This window comes from Salmo trutta, chromosome 31, assembly GCF_901001165.1.
Source record: "Salmo trutta chromosome 31, fSalTru1.1, whole genome shotgun sequence".
Lineage (NCBI taxonomy): Eukaryota > Metazoa > Chordata > Actinopteri > Salmoniformes > Salmonidae > Salmo > Salmo trutta.
The window spans coordinates 13162243-13185042 of NC_042987.1; the positions used below are offsets into that span (position 1 = coordinate 13162243).

The following is a 22800-nucleotide window of genomic DNA, read 5'->3' on the forward strand; positions in this document are numbered from 1 at the left end:
GGAGAGGTCAGACTTGTTTTTTAAATGTATCTGTTGCTATGCAGAATATCAGCAAGAGAGGAGGACATAATGAAATATTGTCTTCGTATGTGAGTGTCTTTACCTATTCTTAAACCATGTGAAGGGATGGCGTGATTAATGGGGAACCAATTATTTGTCTCCACAATGTCTGTGCGCAGGTCACTCCCCCCAGTGAGCCTGTCCAGGAGTAGGGTCAAGAGGGGGTTTGCTTGGGATGGGAGTATCTAGAGTTGACAATTGATATATGCCATTGGATGAAATGGTGTTTTTGTTCTATGAAGTAACAGGGACGAGATTAGAATCTCGTCATTAGGGACCAAACTGAACGATAATTTATAGCGAATGCTATCTGGCTGTAGATACTCCTCTCTAAAGTAAACAGTCTTTCTTTGTGAACCGTTCCTAACTATCTGTGGTTCGTCAATGTTCGTTGAAGGGGTGGATTCATGAGTATAAAAGCTCTTTGTATTGAAGGTGTAGTCACCTTTTTCAATGGCATCATTGAAGGTCAAGTGCTTTTGCAAAAGTATCTTAATTATTAAAGATGTAGTTAACCTCTCTAGGACCGGCGGGACGAATTCGTCCCACCTACGTAACAGCCAGTTGAATCCTGTGGCGCGTTATTCAAATACCTTAGAAATGCTATTACTTCAATTTCTCAAACATATGACTATTTTACACCATTTTAAAGACAAGACTCTCGTTAATCTAACCACATTGTCCGATTTCAAAAAGGCTTTACAGCGAAAGCAAAACATTAGATTATGTCAGGAGAGTACCCTGCCAAAAATAATCACACAGCCATTTTCAAAGCAAGCATATATGTCACAAAAACCCAGAAGACAGCTAAATGCAGCACTAACCTTTGATGATCTTCATCAGATGACACACCTAGGACATTATGTTATACAATACATGCATGTTTTGTTCAATCAAGTTCATATTTATATCAAAAAACAGCTTTTTACATTAGCATGTGATGTTCAGAAATAGCATATTTTTATGCTATTTTTCTCATAAAATAGCGATAATATTCCAACCGGGCAACGTTGTATTCATTCAAAGGCTGAAAGAAAAAATGTTAGAATTCTCGTGGATGCGCATCTCAGTCTCACTGTCCCCAGGCTGACCACTCACAAAGCCTGCTGCTGTTCTTCGCCCAGAGACAGCAGACATCCCATTCCACTTTCTGGCGGCTTTAGAGAGTCAATGGGAGCCTTAGAAAGTGTCACGTTATAGCGCAGATGCTGTATTTTCGATAGAGATGCAACAGAAGGACAACAAATTGTCAGACCGGGCACTTCCTGTATGGAATCTTCTCAGTTTTTGGCCTGCCATATGAGTTCTGTTATACTCACAGACACCATTCAAACAGTTTTAGAAACTTTAGAGTGCTTTCTATCCAAATCTACTAATTATATGCATATTCTCGTTTCTGGGCAAGAGTAGTAACCAGTTTAAATCGGGTACGTTTTTAATCCGGCGGTGAAAATACTGCCCCCTAGCCCCAACAGGTTTAAGATGAGGAGTTATCTGGAGGGAAAAACAGACATGACAATCTACACACTAAGGCAAATCTTGAGGACACATTATGCAGAGAAGGATGCTACTGAACTGTGTCACAAGTTGACTAAAGCAACACAAGAGCCGGGAGAGTCTGCCTTGGACTTCCTAGTCCGATTCTTTGACCTGAGACAGAAAGTGTTATCAGCCTCAGCCCATGCCCAATCAGGACTGAAATATGACACAGAGTTAGTCAGGAGTCAATGCCTGCAGGCCATTATTACAGGATTAACAAATGATAATGTCAGGGCAGAGATGAGAGTGCATCTCCAGAATATTAACACTAGTGATGAACCGTTGCTTGAGAAAGTGCAAATTGCCCAGAGCAATGAAAGCGAACGCATGCAAAAGGCCAGGATTTCACGTAAATTCACACCCACACGAGTGAACGCAGTACAGAGGGAGGATAGCGGAGAGGAATGTGCACAGGCAGAGCCCTCACAGACCACAGTCCGAAAATAAAATTGAGTAAAATTGATGCGAGCAATGAAGCAATCAAAGAACTGACCTGTCAGGTTGCCTCATTAGTACAGTCAGTGCAGGGCCAGGGTGACTGTTCAGTTAGGAATCGCTCCAACAGAAAACCAAGTCCAACCAACAGGGAGAATAGAAAATGCAAAAGTTGTTATGAGACTGGTCAACAGACTTGTCATCATTGCTACAAATGTGGCAGTGATAGCCATTGGGCAGTAGGATGTAGGATCAGGGGCAACGCACATCCATCGGGAAACGCCTGGGGGTCACAACCATGGAACGAGGAGTGATCTCAGATACATTTAGTTCCATCCAGTGTTGCAGTGGCTGCAGTGCAAAGGTAGAGAGAATCTCAGAGTTGAAGTTGTGTTCATTGTGTCAGAAAGCTGCCTATTGTTCCAAAGTGTGCCAACAGGATCATTGGAAACAGCACCAACCTACATGTAAGACTGCCCGCAAGACTGAACACAACTCCCCTGGTCCCATGACACAGGGAGAGTGAGGGCCAACTACCCCAGCAACCACAGGACATTGTAATAAAGCACAGCTCATTGGTAAAACATGTCAAGTGTGGTGTTATATGGAGTGGGTAAAGACCCTAGCACTATGGGACACAGGGGCTCAGGTATCCATCATAAGTGAGGAATGGAGAAAACGTAATTTGCCATGCACACAAGTTAGACCACTGGTAGAAATCATGGGCAATACAGAGAAACTGGATCTGAGGGCAGCCAATGGCACTGAAATTCCCTTGGAATTTGGATGGACATGTGCTTAGGTTTGCTTGATCCCAAAGCTGAGGTCATTGCAGGAAAACAGTTGAGGATTCCGATATTAGTCACAAATGAAAGCCTGGAGAAACCAATCATTGGGTTTAATGTAATTGAAGAAATAGTTCAAACAAAAAGTAACAAGGAGCCCTCAGAGCTGATGTATACGGTAGAGATGCTTAGAAATGCACTTAAGCTAGGACAGGGAAAGGCAAAGACTACTCAATCTGCTTCAGCACTCAGAGTACACGGAGGAATGCTTGCTTACAGCAGGCAGGCGTGATGTTGTCATTCCAGGTGGACAAACAAAATGGATTCATCCCTGTATCCCAAGAGAGGCCCCCTTCAATTATGAAATTGTGTTATTTGAACCGGACGTGAGAGTGATCTGTGGCCTGGACCTACAAAGTCAGGTCGTGAAAACATCAAAACGGCCATCTCGAAAAGTTGACATTGCAGTAGTGAATACCACCAAACATGACATTACCTTACCAAGACAAACAATGATAGGGACATTACAGAGAGTAGTAGCGTGTCACCTGGTTCCTGTGCCCAGTGGAGAAAAGGTTACTGTGCACAGGTTCAGGACAGATCCCCACCGGAGCCTGGCCCTGACAAAGGTCACATAGAGTGGTGGGACGCACCTGTAGAGGTTCAGCATTTGAGCCAAGAACAACAAGAATTAGTCAAACGGATGCTCAGAGAGGAATCAGATGTTTTCGCCAAAGATGGCATGGACATAGGGTGTATTGAAAATCTCAGAATGGAGATTGACTGATAACATACCAGTGGCAAAGAGATACAACGGTGTGCCACGCCCCTTGTATGCTGAGGTGAAAAGCCACCTTCAGGGGCTCCTGAACAAAAACTTAATCAGGAAGTCAACTTCATCATACTCATCACCTCTGGTCTGCGTACGGAAAAAGGATGGGAGTTTAAGACTTTGTGTTGATTACAGGGGATTGAACAAGAAGACTGTTCTGGACAGTCATCCCATACCCCGTATACAGGAAATACTTGATGGTTTGGGAGGAAACTCATGGTTTACAGTTTTCGATCAAGGAAAGGCGTACCACCAAGGCTTTGTGGGAGAGTAGTCCAGAAAATACACTGCCTTCAGCACCCCTTGGGCCTTATATGAATGAAATAGAATTCCCTTTGGCTTATCAAACAGTCCCTCTGCTTTCCAACGAAGCATGGAGGAAAGTTTAGAGTCGATAAGAGATAGAATCTTTATACCATATTTGGATGACGTTCTTATTTTTAGTCAGTCATTCGAACAACATGTGGAAGATATCCGTCAAGTACTCAGGCAGCAAAATAAATGGGGTATTAAACTCAGGGCTGATATGTCACAGGATCCAACGAGAGTGGCGCCCCTCCTCGGTTGGGCGGTGCTCGGCGGTCGTCGTCGCCGGCCTATTAGCTGCCACCGATCGTTGTTTCTGTGTCGTTTAGTTTTGTCTGTCTGTTCCGCACCTGTTTTGTGTATGTCATTAGTGGGGACTTATTTAATGTGTGTTTTCAGTTGGGATTTTGTGCGGGATTGTTTATTGTCCACGTTGTGTTACCGACAATTATACGGGAAGGATTTACCGGGCTGCGCTCCTTGCCTTTTTGTGCCTTTGAATTATATTTTGTGTTTTATGGGAAAGTGTTTCTCCCAGGCGAACTTTGTATAGCGCCCTGTGCTTTTCGGCATTTGTGTGTGTCCGTTTTATTAAAAGACACTCACCTCCAGCACCTCTGTCTCCTGCATTTGATTCCGCCTATCCGCCAGTCCAAATCAGACGTGACATGATAAGTGTGACCTATTCAAGAATGAGGTCCTTTATTTAGGAAAAATAATTTCTGCTGAGGGTTACAGAATGTATGTTAAAGAAATTGTAGCAGTGCAAGAACTGGTAAACAGGCCACCAACAAACGTGAGTGTCACGTCCTAACCCTAGTAAGATGTCATTTTCTGTAGTAGAGTAGGTCAGGGCGTGACAGGGGGTGTTTTGGGTTGTTCTATGTTTTCTATTTCTATGTTTAAGTTCTAGTTTTCTATTTCTATGTTGGGATTGTTTGGGTTGATCTCTAATTGGAGGCAGCTGATCCTCGTTGCCTCTGATTAGAGATCATATTAAGTAGGGGTTTTTCTTCCTGGGTTTTTGTGGGTAGTTGTTTTCTGTTTAGTGTATGTCACCTGACGGAACTGTTGTCGGTCGTTTTGTTGTTTTGTTTAAGTATATTCATTAAAAGTAAATATGAGCACTTTACACACTGCGCCTTGGTCTCCTTTATACGACCAACGTTACAGTGAGAGAGCTGAGGAAACTACTGGGGTTTCTAGGGTACTACAGGGGTTATGTACAGAACTGTTCACAACATGCTAAATGTCTCTATGACTTACTAGCAGTGAAGTTGGAGACTCCAGCATTTGGGAAGCGAAGGACCAAGGTATCTATGCAGTCGGGACAGGCTCTGCCCCACCAGAAAGATATATGGGAGGATGCTCACCAGAGAGCATTAGAACACTTGGTGAGTGTGTTGACTAATCCACCTGTGCATGCTTACCCAGATTTCAAGGACCCTTTTATCCTGCATGTTGATGCCTCCGAAGAGGGATTGGGAGGGGTGTTATACCAACCACAAAGTGGCAAACTGAGAGTCATTGGATATGGCTCCCGCACCCTGACTCAAGCAGAGAGAAACTGTCACCTTCACTCAGGGAAACTGGAATTCTTGGCCCTCAAATGGGCAGTGACTGAGCGGTTCCGAGATTACCTATTTTATGCTCCCTCTGTGACAGTGTATAGTGATAATAACCCCTTGACATATGTACTAACTACAGCAAGACTGAATGCCACCGGTCATCGCTGGGTGGCAGAGCTGTCTGACTTTAATCTCACACTGAAGTATCGTCCTGGAAAGGTAAACACTGACGCAGACTCTCTGTCACGCTCTCCTTTGAATGCTGAACATTACATGGAAGAATGCACAGAGAAACACTCACTTGAGATGGTAAAAGCTACACTCAATAATGTTCAGACACAACAGAATGACTGTGTAACGTGGATATCCGCGGTCACACTAAGGCCATCAGTGCAAGGTTGAGCTGTCATTGTGGGGGGGAACAGTTACAGACCGACTGTCTCCACACAATATCATGCAGGCTTAGTTAATAAACGATGCAGCTGTATCGAGAATCTTGGAACTGAAAAGTCAAAGGACTAAGCCTAAACCAACAGAATGTCAACAAGAGTCATACAAAGTCAAACAGTTATTGCAAGAGTGGAACAGGCTCCATGTTTCACCAGATGGATTATTACAAAGGAAAACAGCAAAAAGGACACAAGTTGTGGTACCAAGTCAGTATAGAACACTGATCTACAAGTACTTACACACTGAAATGGCCCATCTAGGAACAGAAAGAGTGTTGAACTTAGCACTAGAACGCTTTTATTGGCCGCGCATGCAACATGACATTGAACACTTTATCACTAAAGTGTGTAAGTGTATCAAACATAAGAAACCCAGTGTAATAACTAGGGCCCCAATGCAACATGTTTGAGCTACAGCTCCTTTCCAGATGATTTCAATTGACTATTTGCATTTGGAGAAAAGCAGAGCTACGAGTACATTTGAGTTATTTTAGATAACTTTACAAAATTTGCAAAAGCCTACCCCACCAGAAATAAGTCAGGGAAAACTGCAGCAAAAAAGCTTTTCAGTGATTTTTTTCCCAAAGTTTGGCTTTGTGTCAAAAATCCATCATGATCAGGGAAGAGAGTTTGAAAATCAGTTATTCAGAGCCTTGCAGAACTGTACGGGAATAGCCAATTCCAAAACCTCTCCATATCATCCACAGGGGAATCAGGTGGAGAGATTTAACCGTACACTGTTGTCAATGTTGCGCACACTAGATGAAGAGAAAAAGGCCAACTGGGGTGATTATCTGAACAAGGTCATTTATGCATATAATTGTACCACCAGTGATGCTACTGGGTTCTCACCATATTTCCTGCCATCTGGAAGGGCTCCACTGCTACCTGTTGACCTTGTCTTTGGGTTACAGATAAAGGAACAGGAGAAATCATACCAGGATTATGCTAAGAAGTGGCAGCAATAGATGGCGGAAGCCTATAACATCGCCAGTAGAAACATGGAGAAATCAACAGCAAAGGGAAAAGCCTACTACGATCGGAAGAAAATTAGTTTGGTTCTTGTCTCAGGGGATCGTGTACTGGTGAGGAACATGTCAGAACGTGGGGGGCCGGGAAAGCTAAGATCACACTGGGAGGACCAAATACATGTGGTGGTAACCAGGAAAGGTGATGACAGCCCTGTCTATGAGGTCAAACCCGAGATGGGTACAGGCAGGGCCCGGGTTCTGCATCGCAATATGCTCATGTCATGTAATTCCCTACCATTTGAGGAACCTGTTGAAACACCCAGTAGAGGTCTGTGGAGAAGGGAACCACCCCAGCAAAAGCTGCAAAATGGGGAGAGCGCTGAGTCTGAGAGCTCAGATGAGGATTCTTATCCAGTATTCATCAATAGGCCACACAGGGATGAAGAGAGCAGACAGAGTAGCACACAGCTAGTATCAGATAATAGTGAGGAATGGGGTCAGACTGATAGAAACTTCACTGTGAAGAAGTGCCAGCCAGTCCTCAGAGAGAGTCTGGAGAGGACGGGTAAATATGGAAACAGCTGAGACTCAATCATCTCATGATGAAGTGGACACTGATTCATTGGGGTCACCCATGACCTTGCCCCGCCGTTCAGCCCGGCAGAGGAGGCCCAGAGACATTCTAACCTATAACACTTTAGGGCTGCCAAGCTCTTATCAGGATACCAACTAGAGATGTTCTGATGTGTATATATTTTCTCGTTTACCTTTACTAATCACAGTGTGATAATGTTTAGTGGGGGTTGCATCTTTGCCTATAAAGGCAGACTGGACATGTCTAGATAGTTATATGGCTGTTAGGCCAGTTTTCTCTGTTGTTCTCATTACCAGTACTTACATCCTCTGTTTGTTTTGAGGACAGTAAAATGTTTGGGACAACACAGGGGGGTGTTGTAAGGGGCTTAATACAGTTGTATTCCAGCCACTAGGGGGTACTCTGGTGAAGCCCATGGGAAATAAAGAAGCCCATGGGAAATAAAGAAATATAGTTTAAGTGAATTGGGAAGAGTAAGAATGAAAAACTAAAGAAAGACTGTAAACGGCTGTTACCCGTGCTGACATGATTAAAAGTGAAGTAAACCGTACTTTTCGCGTTGCAGTTTATATGATAAGCTCATTGGAAGGGTAACACGCACAAAGTAGATGTCCTAACCGACTTGCCAAAACTATAGTTTGTTAATTAACAAGAAATTTGTGGAGTGGTTGAAAAACGAGTTTTAATGACCCCAACCTAAGTGTATGTAAACTTCCGACTTCAACTGTATGTTACAACATTTTGGTTTTACTAATAAATATGTTTAAATGGAAGCAAATTATGTTTCTGTCTTTAGTACTTTTTAAATAGGATAAAAGCCTAGTGTTTAGAGCGTTATTAAACATAATGTTTTCGCATACTCAAATGGCCTACTATTTAAAACGCAGGTATGGGTATTCGGACACGACCAGTGACTTCTCCCAGCAGTAGCATAATATGGGCGGCACCAGAAAACAAAGGCACAATCCTCAAAATGGAGCTTGACACAGGATCTGCAGTGTCTATAACTGTCTACAATGAGCATTTCAAGGTTATCAAGCTGAAGAAAACAAATGCGTTGCTGAAGACATACTCAAGAGAGAGATTGATCCCAATGGTGGTTTTGCAGATCAGAGTGAGCTATGAAGAGCAAAAAGAGCAGCAGTATGTAGTGCCTGGAACTATTCCCCCATTATTTGTCAGGGAATGGCTGTCCAAAATAAAATGTAACTGGTATGACTTGAAAATGCATAATTAACATTTCCCAGCTTAGAGAAAAAGGCACAGACCAAACACTGAAACACTTGCTGAAGAAATATAGTTTTCAGTAATCAGATGGGAACTGCCAAAGGATTCACAGCCAAGCTCCTACTAAGAAAAGATGCAAACCCACAATTCTGTAAAGCAGGATCTGTTCCATAATCCCTGAGACAAAAGGTGGAAGCAGACTTTTTTTCTGAATTCCTTTTGATTTTAGGAGGAGGAAGGGCGTGGGGGTTAGTTGCCGAGAGGCTGGTGTGTTTTGTCAGTGACTCAAGTTACACATCGCTCAGAATGTTTGTGTGGTTTTCTTTTGAACGTTGTGTGGGAACGAGGTCGAAAGAGAATACAAAGGTAGAGTAAAACAACAACGGATGTAGAGAACTGTAGCCTACACAACAAGATTTGAATGTTACAAAAGTCGTAGGTTGAGAAACATGGTTCTGACTAGGTAGTATACAACTAAGACCAGAAGTTACTTTTTCGTAGGAGGTTAGGAGAACTTACGCAGGAGGTTAGAAGAATTAACGCAGCAGGTTAGAATAATTAATGTAGCATGTTAGGAAAACTTATGCAGCAGGTTAGAATAATTAATGTAGCATGTTAGGAAAACTTATGCAGCAGGTTAGAATAATTCATGTAGCCGGTTAGGAGAATTAGGTTAAGGTTAGGAAAAAAGTTATCTAAAATGCTCTCCTAACCTGCTACGAAAAGTCACTTCTAGTCACAATGAAGAAACATAGAAACAACAAAAGTCTATATGAATGATGAATGGTTTAAAGGAGCATGGCCATTATAGTTGTATGCCTCTATCCATAAAATCATCAGATTTCATCAAAGCTTTAAATAGTTGCAGATAGATGGCATGACCATTTTGGGGTTATTGTTTTGTTTTTGCACTCATGCCTTGTTAGGGATTCAGGAGGACTTGGGTATATCTTGGGTATATCTTGGGTATGTGCATGTCTTCTTCAATCTTACCTCTCTTCTCAATGATCTTGTTTTGGGGCTGGCTCCACTGCTCTTTATGGTATGATACAGCATAAAGGCCCAAAATGCAACACTATTACAAATCTGAGAGAAGTTCTCTCTGCACATGTGATCTATTAAGTTTTCAAAATCTCTCTGTAGTCTCCTGACTGAAACCAGCTGAAACCTGCATGGTCCTGGCCCTGAGCCATCTAAATACATATGCTTGAGGCAGAGCTATGTATAAACAATGCTTTTCCTTGATATTAATATTCTAGACATGTTTCATAGGAACATTGCAAGAACATTCCAGTGTCCTGTTTAGAGGGATAGGAGAATATTCCATCAACGTCACACCAAACATACAATATAAGATATTAATGTTCTATTAAAGTTTCATGGGAAAGTGCAACATATATGAGCATTTTGTGCTATAAAATGAAGTGTCAAAAAAACAAAACAATGCTTACATCCTTACTGAGTGCGTATAAGTTCTTAGTGCTTAGAATACTAATGGCACTCTCACTGTGAATGGAATTGGGGAGGAGCATGAGTCATGGGTATTGAAAACACAAAATACACTTCAGCTGTGGCGCAGATGTGCTCTGAAAGAACGAAGAGGAAAGGACAATGGGCTTTCTGCTGCCGATTCTTCTGGCTCTGTTAGCCTCTGTCTTGGGGGGACTCTACCTCCTGGGGGCCTTCAGGTGGTGTCGACCAGGGGAACCCCCCTTGGACCGGGGCCCCATTCCCTGGCTGGGCCACGTCCTTGAGTTCCGCAGGGATACAGCAAAGTTCCTGGAGAGGATGAAGAGGAAGCATGGGGATATTTTCACTGTGCAGCTGGGAGGATTCTACTTCACATTCCTTATGGACCCTCGGTCCTTCGGGACAATTGTGAAGGAGGCCCGCACCAAACTGGACTTCAGCAAGTTTGCACAAAAGCTGGTTCAGAGAGTGTTCAGTTATCACTCCGACCACAGGTTTCCTCAGATGTCCAGCAACAAGCACCTGATGGGGGACGGTTTAGTGGTCATGACACAGGCTATGATGAGCAACCTACAGAATCTGATGCTGCACAGTGTAGGGACAGGGGATAATAACCAAATGACCTGGAATGAGGACGGTCTGTTCAGCTACAGCTACAACATTGTCTTCAGGGCAGGTTACTTGGCTCTGTTCGGTAATGAGACACCAAAATCCACAGGGAGCATGGAGAAAGCCAGAGAGGTCGACATAGTGGAGTCCCAAGAGCTCTTCCTTGAGTTCCGTAAGTATGACCAGCTCTTCCCCGATTTGGCCTATGGGGTCCTGCCTCCATGGGAGAAGAGAAAGGCGGAGAGGCTGAAGAGGCTGTTCTGGAACATGCTGTCAGTGCAGAAGGTGAAGACCAAGGAGAACATCAGTGTCTGGGTGCGTGAGCAGCAGCAGGAGAGGGAGGAGCACGGCATGGAGGACTTCATGCAGGATAGGTACATGTTTCTTCTCCTCTGGGCCTCACAGGGCAACACAGGCCCTGCTGCCTTCTGGCTCCTCCTCTACCTCATGAAGCACCCAGACGCAATGGGGGCCGTGAAGAAGGAGGTGGAGGAGGTGCTGAAGGAGACAGGCCAGGAGGGGAGGCACGAAGGCCCCTTTATCGATCTAACCCGGGACATGCTGCAAAAGACGCCCATCCTGGACAGCGCCGTGGAGGAGACCCTCCGCCTCACCACCGCCCCCGTCCTCACCAGGGCCGTGCTCCAGGACATGTCCCTCAAGATGGCCGACGGAAGCGAGTACCGCATCAGAGAAGGAGACAGAGTAGCCCTGTTTCCTTACACTGCCGTCCAGATGGACCCAGAGGTCCACCCCGACCCACTCACCTATAAGTATGATCGCTTCTTGACCGCAGAGGGGGGCAAAAAGACTGACTTTTACAAAGGTGGGAAAAAAATTAAATACTACAACATGCCATGGGGTGCTGGGATCACTATGTGCCCAGGACGCTTCTTCGCCACCAACGAGCTGAAGCAGTTTGTCTTCCTCATGCTCACATACTTTGACTTTGAGCTCAAGAACCCAAATGAAAAGATACCTGATATTGACACCAAACGTTGGGGCTTTGGGTCCATGCAGCCAACCAGAGACATCCAGTTTAGATACAGACTTAGGTTTTAAAACTGAGTGACTGACAAACCAGCCTTTGACAACGCTTTGAGTGTAAACTTCCATCTCACGAGCTATTAATCCGATTTTGATTATTATAAACTATCTTGTGCCTAAACATAAATGTATCTAGAGTACATAGTACAGCAACAAGTGGTACAGTATTAAAATAACAGCATATAATTGTTTTGTTTATTCAGAGAGGCAAAATTATCTACTTTTTCTGTCTTTGAAAATGGCTAGAACGTTTATGCTTAGAGTCAGCTGGAAATATTACATTTGAAATTTGAAATCAGGTACTATATAATATTTTTGAGTGATGAGTCATGAGGAAATGGTTTGCAGATAGTATTAGAAACATGTAGGAGACGTGTAGGAGACATATTCTACAAGAAACAATATCACTCCCTAAAAACACAATCCTTGGTAGCTTTTCAGAATTTACAGATAAATTGGTCCACATGGAAAATTTCAGGGATTGAAACCGTAAATGACTTGATAATAGGAAATTCATTTATTTCCATGACTGCATTAAAAAGCAATTTTAGATTGACCAAGGTAAATATTTTCAAATACATGCAACTTAAAAGTTTTTTTCACAAAATGTATATTTCAAATCTTTTGGGCATCAGAGCAATCTTGAGGGAATCCTATTTGAGTGAGAAAATGAGATTCATATGATAGGTAAGCTATATAAAACCTTGCAGAGAGCCTTTCCAACTGACAATCTCTGAGAAAAAAATATAAACTATTGGATCCAAGACTTAAAAGGAACTGATATTGGCACAAGATGGAGGGAATGTTGGGACATAGCTAAGGAAATTACAGTTAATGAAAATGTACGCTTAATTCAGTATAAACTAATGTATAGAATGCATTATACAAGAGACAAAATTAACAAATTCTACAGCACAATGGCATAATCATGTCTTAATTGTAAAACTAACAATGACTCAATGATCCATGCTTTCTGGGAATGTTATAACGTCCAAAAGTTATAGGAAGTATTACAATGTACATTTACTTTTAATCCGTCTTTCCGCGTATTATAAAGACATGGCATATGAGGGTGAAGTGAGATACCCTGTGATGTAAAATACTTAAATACAAATATTTTAAAGTACTACTGACAACCAAAAGTACTTGTTACATTTTGAATACTTAGCAGGACAGGAAAATGGTCCAATTCACACACATGAAAATGGTCCAACATCCCTGGTCCTTCCTACTGCCTCTGATCGGACACATTCACTAAACACACATGCTTCGTTTGTGATGTCTGAGTGTTGGAGTGATCTCCTGGCTATCTGTGAATAAAAAAAAAGAAAATGGTGCCATCTGGTTGGCTTAATATAAGGTATTTGAAATGTTTTATATTTTTACTTTTGGTACTTAAGTATATTTAAAATGAAATACTTTTAGACTTTTACTCAAGTAGTATTTTTTCTTGGGTAACTTTCACATTTACTTGAGTCATTTTCTATTAAGGTATCTTTACTTTTACTGAAGTATGACAATTGGGTACTTTTTCCACCACTGGAAATACCCAATGCGTTGGACAATACTTTTCTTGTCAATCTTCTTGAAAAAATCTATACTTAACTTGAAATCAACCAATCCTCCATCCTTAACACAATGGAAATGTCAAATGCTTTCTTATCTAAATGTTGAAAGTGTGTGGGCAATGGAGAGAAACAAAATGGTGCAGTTGGAGGCCATGTTCCCTGTAGCTCAGTTGGTAGAGCATGGTGTTTGCAACACCAGGGTTGTGGGTTCGATTCCCACGGGAAGCCAGCACAGAAAAAAAAAAGAAAAAAAAAAATGTATGAAATGTATGCATTCACTACTGTAAGTCACTCTGGATAAGAGTGTCTGCTAAATGACTAAAATGTAAAATGTAAATGTTACCGGAGAGTGATGCTGGGTGGTGAGCATGTGGGTCAGGGCAGGTGTGATGCGGTTGATTTTTGTGTGATGTTGTCATTTGTATGTGTATATTTTGTATTGTTAAAAAAATTATCATAAAATCTTACAACAACAAAAAAAGAAACACACAGATGTTCAAAACCAATTCCATGTAGGAGATGAATTTACATGTATTTAAAGCTACTGTGTGTACTGTATTCTTGCTTTTATTATCTTTTTAGTCTGGTTCACTCATATTCTGACCCTGTACTATAATAATCATTGCTGTTTTTATAACATTGTAATGTCAAGCATTGAATCTTTGTGCTTTTCCTCCTGTCAAATGTAATAAAATATCCTTATAAAGCCTTGGTTGTGGTATAAGTGTTATACCCCTTTCATACACAGACAAAAATCCCACTTTTTTTTTACCATCCCACCTTTTTTTGAACCTGCGTTTTTGTATATCTGAAAGGGGTAGGGGATAAGAAAGCATGGTATATTAAATCCTACCTCGAGTCCTAGTCATGAAGCCTGCATTTTAGACCCTGTAACCAAAATACAGGTATCGGGTCTTATTCCAACCTCATAGTTTGGAAATATATATAAAACACCGGGAAATCATGTTTTTAACTGCACTGGGCCTTTAATAAAAAAATGTTGCTTGTCTATGGGCACCCTCGTGCATCTGGTTTTCAGGGGAAATAGAAAGAGAGCCTGTGATGCGACTTCCGCTTTTGAACATTAACAAGGTGACACTCCATCTTAACTCCTCCACATTTACTGGATTGGTTCAACAGTGCAGAAGAGAACCTCCCCCGACAGTATTTTTTTCTCGTCAGGACCAGAAAGAAAGAAACGCCGCTCAGGCTGCTATGTTAGGTTAATCGAGAGATAACAGGGTTGACATGTTAAGCTAGACCCACTTAGTTTCCACCACAAAACACCAGAAAATTGTCAAAAAGAGTATTTACCAACTCACCAGCTTTTACACTACTATTTGACTAAATAAATATTTAAAGGAATAGTTTCACCATGTTAAATAGGGTTCAGTTCATGTAACAGGGTTGAACTTAAAATGAGCGAAAGATGTAAATGATTCACTAATCACATGAAATAAATAATAATATTCCGAAATGACTTTGTCAATACAACAAAATAACTAGGGATTTAAAATGATGATTACATTTCTTTTTTAAGTTTTGGCGGTTAAGGAGGGACATGCGGAAATTTGGCACTTTAGCAAGTCTTTATTCATATTAAAAACAGATTTATTGAATTCTCAATGTGGTCTATATTAAAGGGCACTTCATGTAATATAACAGGCTTTTAAAATTCAATTTTGGTGCACAATTTCTACTTAACATGTCAAAGGGACGCAAAAGGCACTCTTTTCGTGGAACGACCCATGTAAAGTATCTTTAGAAAGTATTGACAACCCTTGACTTTTTCCACTTTTTGTTGTATTACAAAGTGGGGTAAAAATGGATATAATTGTCATTTTTTTGTCAACAATCTACACAACATACTCTGTAATGTCAAAATGGAAAAGTTTTTTAAAACATTTTTTTTAACTAATGAGAACATGAATTACATTTTTTTTTATAGACTGCAAGAAATCCAAACAGATGTAATATTTCACTAAATAAAACATAATTGTAAAGCCCTAGTTATTTTGTTGCTTTGCCAAAGTCATTTCGGAAGATTATTATTTATTTAATGTGATTAATAAATAAAAAAATGCTTCAAGCTCTGTCAAGTTGGTTGTTGATCATTGCTAGACAGACATGTTCAAGTAGATTTTCAAGCAGATATAAGTCAAAACTGTAACTAGGCAACTGAGTTAGGAATGACGCCTGTAGCTTTGTATACACCATCCAAAGCCTAATTAATAATTCACCATACTCACTTTTTATTTTTTACAAATCTACCAATCAGTGCCCTTGTTTGTTAGGCATTGGAAAACCTCTCTGGACTTTGTGGTTAAATCTGTGCTAGAAATTCACTTCTTGATTAAGGAGCCTTACAGATAATTGTATGTTTGGGGTACAGAGATGTGGTAGTCATTCAAAAATCACATACTATACCACATCTTCTGTCTGAAATAGGTATTATTGTCAATATAGTTAGTGTATCTCAACTGGGCACAGACGTAAATTCAATGACAATTCAATGCTTTGGTAGAGACTGTCTGTGGTTATTTGGGGTTGAAGTGTCCCCAAGATTCAGCAGCTCCCCAAAAGCTAAACTAGTAAGCTAAATAGAAGGAAGCTTTGTGGTATGCAATGCTACTGTGCACATAAAAGGGTGATGTATACTCCTACAAATGTCATAGGCCATCATGTGGACACAAAGGGCAAATGTCAAAATCAGTCTGAGGTTACTAAAGGTGCTTTCAAATGCACACTCTACATGGACTGCTCAGGAGGTGAAAGTAGCTAGAATTACATCATTTGGTGGCTATGTCTAATCCACTCTCAACGACATAAACAGCTACTAGGCCTAACATTGTTGAGAGAAAAAAAGAATATGCTATATTTTTACTTTCATCACACCCAAAATAGAGATCGGAATGTACTATGAAGCTACTTTTCTACTTTGCTACTGTTTCTACTTTGGGAGTATAGGCCATCAACGATTCCTCTCCATTGCATTCTGTTCTGGGCTGTCTTCTCCAGATTATGAAACATACAGACTCTAAATGACAAAATATTTAGCACTTCCTGTAATATGCAATTAATTATTGGAATTTTTCTGACCTTTATACGTATTAACATTTGTTTAAACTGGAAACACCAAAGACTGTTCTGTACCGTTTGTCGGAGGTTTCTGGTTATTGTGCAATCGAGTTAGTCATTAACTGCTGACAGGAATGTCATAGTTTCACCACGCCATAAAAAAACAAAATCTAGCCGGGGCTCAGATTGTCTGTGTGAGAACGAAGAAGAAAGGACCATGGGCTTTCTGCTGCTGATCCTTCTGGCTCTGCTAGCCTCTGTCCTGGGGGGCTTCTACCTCCTGGGGGCTGTCAGGCAGCGTCGACCCGGGGAACCCCCCCTGGACCGGGGCCCCATCCCCTGGCTGGGCCATGTCCTTGAGTTCCGCAGGGACACAGCAAAGTTCCTGGAGAGGATGAAGGGGAAGCATGGGGATATTTTCACCGTGCAGCTGGGAGGATTCTACTTCACATTCCTTATGGACCCTAGGTCCTTTGGGATGGTTGTGAAGGAGGCCCGTGCCAAACTGGACTTCAGCAAGTTTGCACAGCATCTGGTGCAGAAAGTGTTTGGTTACCACTCCGACCACAGGTTTCCTCAGATGTCCAGCAACAAGCACCTGATGGGGGACGGTTTAGTGGTCATGACACAGGCTATGATGAGCAACCTACAGAATCTGATGCTGCACAGTGTAGGGACAGGGGATAATAACCATATGACCTGGAATGAGGACGGTCTGTTCAGCTACAGCTACAACATTGTCTTCAGGGCAGGTTACTTGGCTCTGTTCGGTAATGAGACACCAAAATCCACAGGGAGCATGGAGAAAGCCAGAGAAGTCGACAGAGTGGAGTCCCAAGAGCTCTTCCTTGAGTTCCGTAAGTATGACCAGCTCTTCCCCAATCTGGCCTATGGGGTCCTGCTTCCAGGGGAGAAGAGAGAGGCGGAGAGGCTGAAGCGGCTGTTCTGGAACATGCTGTCAGTGCAGAAGGTGAAGACCAAGGAGAACATCAGTGTCTGGGTGCACGAGCAGCAGCAGGAGAGGGAGGAGCACGGTATGGAAGACTTCATGCAGGACAGGTACATGTTTCTTCTCCTTTGGGCCTCACAGGGAAACACAGGCCCTGCTGCCTTCTGGCTCCTCTTCTACCTCATGAAGCACCCAGACGCCATGAGGGCCGTGCAGGGGGAAGTGGAGGAGGTGCTGAAGGAGACGGGCCAGGAGGTGAAGCACGAAGGCCCTTTCATCAACCTGACCCAGGACATGCTGCAAAAGACGCCCATCCTGGACAGCGCCGTGGAGGAGACCCTCCGCCTCACCTCCGCCCCCGTCCTCACCAGGGCCGTGCTCCAGGACATGTCCCTCAAGATGGCCGACGGAAACGAGTACCACATCAGAGAAGGAGACAGAGTAGCCCTGTTTCCTTACACTGCTGTCCAGATGGACCCGGAGGTCCACCCCGACCCACTCACCTATAAGTATGATCGCTTCCTGACAGCAGAGGGGGGCAAAAAGACAGACTTTTACAAAGGTGGGAAAAAAATTAAATACTACAACATGCCATGGGGTGCTGGGATCACTATGTGCCCAGGACGCTTCTTCGCCACCAATGAGCTGAAGCAGTTTGTCTTCCTCATGCTCACATACTTTGACTTTGAACTCAAGAACCCAGATGAAAAGATACCTGATATTGACACCAAGCGCTGGGGCTTTGGGTCCATGCATCCAACCAGAGACATCCAGTTTAGATACAGACTCAGGTTTTAAAAATGGTTGACTGACACAAACCAGCCTTTGACAACATTTTGACTACTGTTAATCTGATGATGATTATTATAAACTGTGTCTAAACATTCATTTATCTAGAGTACTTAGTACAGTAAAATGTGTTACAGTATTACAATAACTGGATATAATTGCTGTGTTAATTTAGATGGAAGGAATATTTTTGTTCATGCTTAGAGTTAACTGGAAAGTAGATATTGCATAATTGAAAGCTGACATGGACAGAAAAAAAATCTGTCCTGTAAAGCCGGTGAGTAATAGGAAAGGGTTACAGATAGTATTAGAAATGCACATATGTTATCTGTAAGTGAACTACAAAAAAATATGAAATACTTGTTTAATAAGTGGCAAAAAATATATAAAAAGTTAACTTTATCCCATTACTCAACAATATGAAAGCAGACCTTATTAAATGGAACAATCTTCTCATACAGGACATCTAACCTGTGCACTCTAAGAAAAAAGGTTTCAAATGGGTTCTTCGGCTGTCCCCATAGGAGAACCCTGTTTGGTTCCAGGTAGGACCCTTTGGGTTCAATTTACCTGGAACCAAACAGGGTTCTTCAAAGGATTCTCCTATGGGGACAGCCGAAGTACCCTTTTAGGTTTTAGATATCACCTTTTTTTCTAAGAGTGTAGAATACACCTCTTCAGAATGGCATGGCTCCCAAAGTTTTAGTACGTATTCTATGTAATACCAATTCCCCAGAAAGTATACTCGGTCACAACAGACTTTATATGGGCAAATAAAACTCATAGAATATAAACAAAAGTCTTCCTTGAGGGTGGTTTTAACCTTCCAGACTTGGAATTGTATCAACTCGCTGAGGCTTTTACTTGCCTTATATTGTTAAATGCGCTAAAGAGGAAGATGCGCCTGCATATTGAAGATGCACCTGCTCATCCCCAAAATCTTTTCATGTATCTATTTTCAAAGGACAAAGCTAAGAACATTACCCTCTTCATAGTTAAGAAAAAAAAACATGGAAGAAAATGTAGCGTATTCTACAAGTAACAATATCACTCCCAAAAAACACAACCGTATAGAAGAATCCTTGGATAGCTTTTCAGAATTCACCAATAAATTGGTCCACATGGAAAAAGGCATAGAAACCGTAAAAGACTTGGTTATAGGAAATACATTTATTTCCATGACAGCATTCAAAAGCAAATCATGAATTGACCAATGTAGATATTTTCAAGTACATGTAACTTAAACGTTTTATATCACGAAATTTCAATTTGAAATCTTTTTTTTTTATACATCAGAGCAATCTTGAGGGAATCCTATTTGAGTCAGAAAATGATATTCATATGATAGGTAAGCTATATAAAACCTTGCAGAGAGCCTATCCAACTGACAATCTCTTAGAAAAAAATATAAACTATTGGAACCAAGACTTAAAAGCAACTAATATTAGCACAAGATGGAGGGAATGTTGGAACATAGCTAACGAAATTACAGTAAATGAAAATGTACACTTAATCCAGTATTAATTAATGTATAGAATTAATTATACAAGAGACAAATTTTACAAATTCAACAGCACAATGGCAGAGTCATGTCGACAGCAAGAAACAAAATAGTGCAGTTGGAGGCCATGTTGCCGGAGAGTGATGCTGAGGGTGTGAGCATGTTGGTCTGGGCAGGTGTGATGTAGTTGATGTTTGTATTGTTTCAAAACATTTCATAAAATCTTACCAAAAAAAAATAAAGGCACAGGTGTTCTAAACTAACTCCATGTAGGAGATGAGTTGACATTTATTTAAAGCTACTGCTGTGTACTGTATTGTTACTTGTATTATCTTTTTAGTCTGGTTCACTTGGGAAGTTATTCATTACACTTTCTATAGTTTATCAATACACTCAGTCACTACAAAGATACAGACGTCCTTCCTAACTCAGTTGCCGGAGAGGAAGGAAACTGCTCAAGGATTTCACCATGAGGCCAATGGTGACTTTAAAACAGTTAGACTTTAATGGCTGTGATAGGAGAAAACTGAGCATGGATCAACAACATTGTAGTTACTCCACCATACTAAACTAATTGACGTTGTGAAAAGAAGGAAGCCTGTACAGAATACAAATATTCCAAAACATGCATCCTGTTTTCAACAAGGCTCTAAAGTAATACTGCAAAAAACGTGGCAAAGCAATTAACTTTTTGACCTGAATACAAAGTGTTATGTTTGGGGCAAATCCAATTCAACACATCCCTGAGTACCACTCTCCATATTTTCAAAAATAGTGGTGGCTGCATCATGTTATGGGTATGCTTGTAATCGTTAAGGACTGGGGAGTTTTTCAGGATAATAAATAAACAGAATGGAGCTAAGCACAGGCAATGTCGCCGAGGAAAATATGGTTCATTCTGCTTTCCACCAGACACTGGGAGATGAATTCACCTTTCAGCAGGACAATAACCTAAACCAATAAACCACACCTAAACACTTGAGTTGCTTACCAAGAAGAAAGTGAATGTTCCTGAGTGGCTGAGTTACAGTTTTGACTTAAATCTAATTGAAAATATATGGCAAGACCTGAAAATGGTTGTCTAGCAATGATCAATAACCAATTTGACAGAGGTTGAAGAATTTTTTAAATAATAATGGGAAAATGTTGCTCAATCCAGGTGTAGAAAGCTCTTAGAGACTTACCAAGAAAGACTCACAGCTCTAATCGCTGCCAAAGGTGCTTATACAAAGTATTGACTCAGGGGTGTGGATACTTATATAAATGAGATATTTCAGTATTTCATTTTCAATAAATTAGCAAACATTTCTAAAATCATAGTTTCACTTTGTGATAATGTGGTATAGTGTGTAGATGGGGGGAGAAAAATACAAAATTAATATATTTTTAATTCAGGCTGTTACACAACAAAATGTGGAATAAGTCATGGGGTATGAATACTTTCTGAAGGCACGGTATGTCCTAGGCCACAGTGTGGACACAAAAGGCAGATGTCTAAATCAGTCTGACATTACTAAAGTTTTCCCAAATCCACACTCTACATGGACTACTCAGAAAAAGTAGCTAGAATTATATAATGTGGGGGCATTCAGTTTAATCCACCCTGAACCACATAAACAGCTACTAGGCCTATTCAGTAAGACTTGTACCCATTTGTGCCCTTAAAGAGAGACTGCCTTTAAAAAGCAATGAATCCTTTTGAAAAATGTCTATGTGGCATCCATATGAGTCAGAAGCAGTTATTCTAGTGTCAAAATTGACTAGTGTAAATAGGATACTTTTGGTCATAAAGTCAGTCTCGTCTAAAATGGAATTTGGAACATCCTGTGCGTCACAACGGGTAAATGACGGTTGGGTTTTGATTGGCCCACTAACATGTGGTGAACAGCTGCGGTGATTGCTCTCTATCCAATAGCATAGACAGTGAGACAGACCTGCCCAGCAGCTACGTTTACATAAGATAACACGTTGTGCTTTTTTTTTTACTTGAGAAATACTGCACCAAACACCTTAGTTAGATGTAAAATTGCTCAACTAAAACATCCTCGGCAAAAATGTACAAATTAAATTGTCACGCCTACTCATGCTCCCTCCGGCGCTCGAAGTCGCCGTTCTACTAACCATCAGCCCTGGCAACTATTATTACGCACACCTGTTCCCAATCATTAAGCACACCTGGTCATCATTTACACTGTGATTACTCCAGCTTTATTTATCCCTCAGTTGACATCAGTCATGTAATATTGTTTTCTCTCTTTCTGTACGCTGCTCATGTTTGCTCATCAACATCGTTTCTTTATTAAACTCACCTACTGCATCCTGACTCCCAGTGTATATTTTACATAAATACAGATTTCTTGAGTTATCATATATTCATTCTGGGGATTTTGAGGAAGTGAAATAGGCTTCCGCATCTACAGTTTATCATGGGGGACAAACATCATTAACCAAACATGGAAATCGGTCAGGAAACACACCTCGAAGACTGAAATCTTGTTTTTCTAATGAGCAACAGAAAAACACACGTGCCAATCGGCGTGTTCAGTGGCTCTTTAAGAGCAAAGGCAAATTGGAGATTTGTCTCTACAACAACTGTATGTAAAACTGAAACACTCCATTTAGTATGATTGGTTACGTATCATATAGTATATATTAATTTGTGGATGTTCAACACCCATTTCATATATGTTACGAATTACAATTCATATTATATGTTATGAATTTGCAAAACATATGTTACGAATCATGAAAACGTATTATATGTTATGAATTTTGAAAACCTATGTCATGTCATGAATTCTAGCTAGGTGCCTAATGTTAGCTAGCTGGCTAACGTTATCTAGGTTAGGGGTTAGGGTTAAGTTTAGGAGTTAGGTTTAAGTTTCGGGTTAGGGGAAGGGTTAGCTAACATGCTAAGTAGTTGCAAAGTAGCTAAAAAGTATTAAGTAGTTGAAAAGTTGCTAATTAGCTCAAATACTAAAGTTGTCTGTGATGAGATTCAAACTCACAATCTTTGGGTTGC

General features: G+C 41.2%; 2 protein-coding genes across 2 annotated transcripts; both read left to right on the forward strand.

Moving 5' to 3' along the window:
* The first annotated feature begins 10339 nt into the window (after positions 1-10339).
* On the forward strand, positions 10340-12638 carry LOC115169574 (5-beta-cholestane-3-alpha,7-alpha-diol 12-alpha-hydroxylase-like). The gene has a single exon (XM_029725312.1). It carries the CDS (start codon positions 10379-10381, stop codon positions 11906-11908), a length of 1530 nt encoding a protein of 509 aa, XP_029581172.1. The 5' UTR covers positions 10340-10378; the 3' UTR covers positions 11909-12638.
* A 4077-nt stretch (positions 12639-16715) lies between these two features.
* LOC115169575 (5-beta-cholestane-3-alpha,7-alpha-diol 12-alpha-hydroxylase-like) lies at positions 16716-19503 on the forward strand. The gene has a single exon (XM_029725313.1). It carries the CDS (start codon positions 16757-16759, stop codon positions 18284-18286), a length of 1530 nt encoding a protein of 509 aa, XP_029581173.1. The 5' UTR covers positions 16716-16756; the 3' UTR covers positions 18287-19503.
* The last annotated feature ends 3297 nt before the right edge of the window (positions 19504-22800 follow it).

Excerpts from the sequence above, each read along its gene's own strand:
- LOC115169574 (XM_029725312.1), top strand. The coding sequence starts at position 10,379 with ATGGGCTTTCTGCTGCCGATTCTTCTGGCTCTGTTAGCCTCTGTCTTG.
- LOC115169575 (XM_029725313.1), top strand. The coding sequence starts at position 16,757 with ATGGGCTTTCTGCTGCTGATCCTTCTGGCTCTGCTAGCCTCTGTCCTG.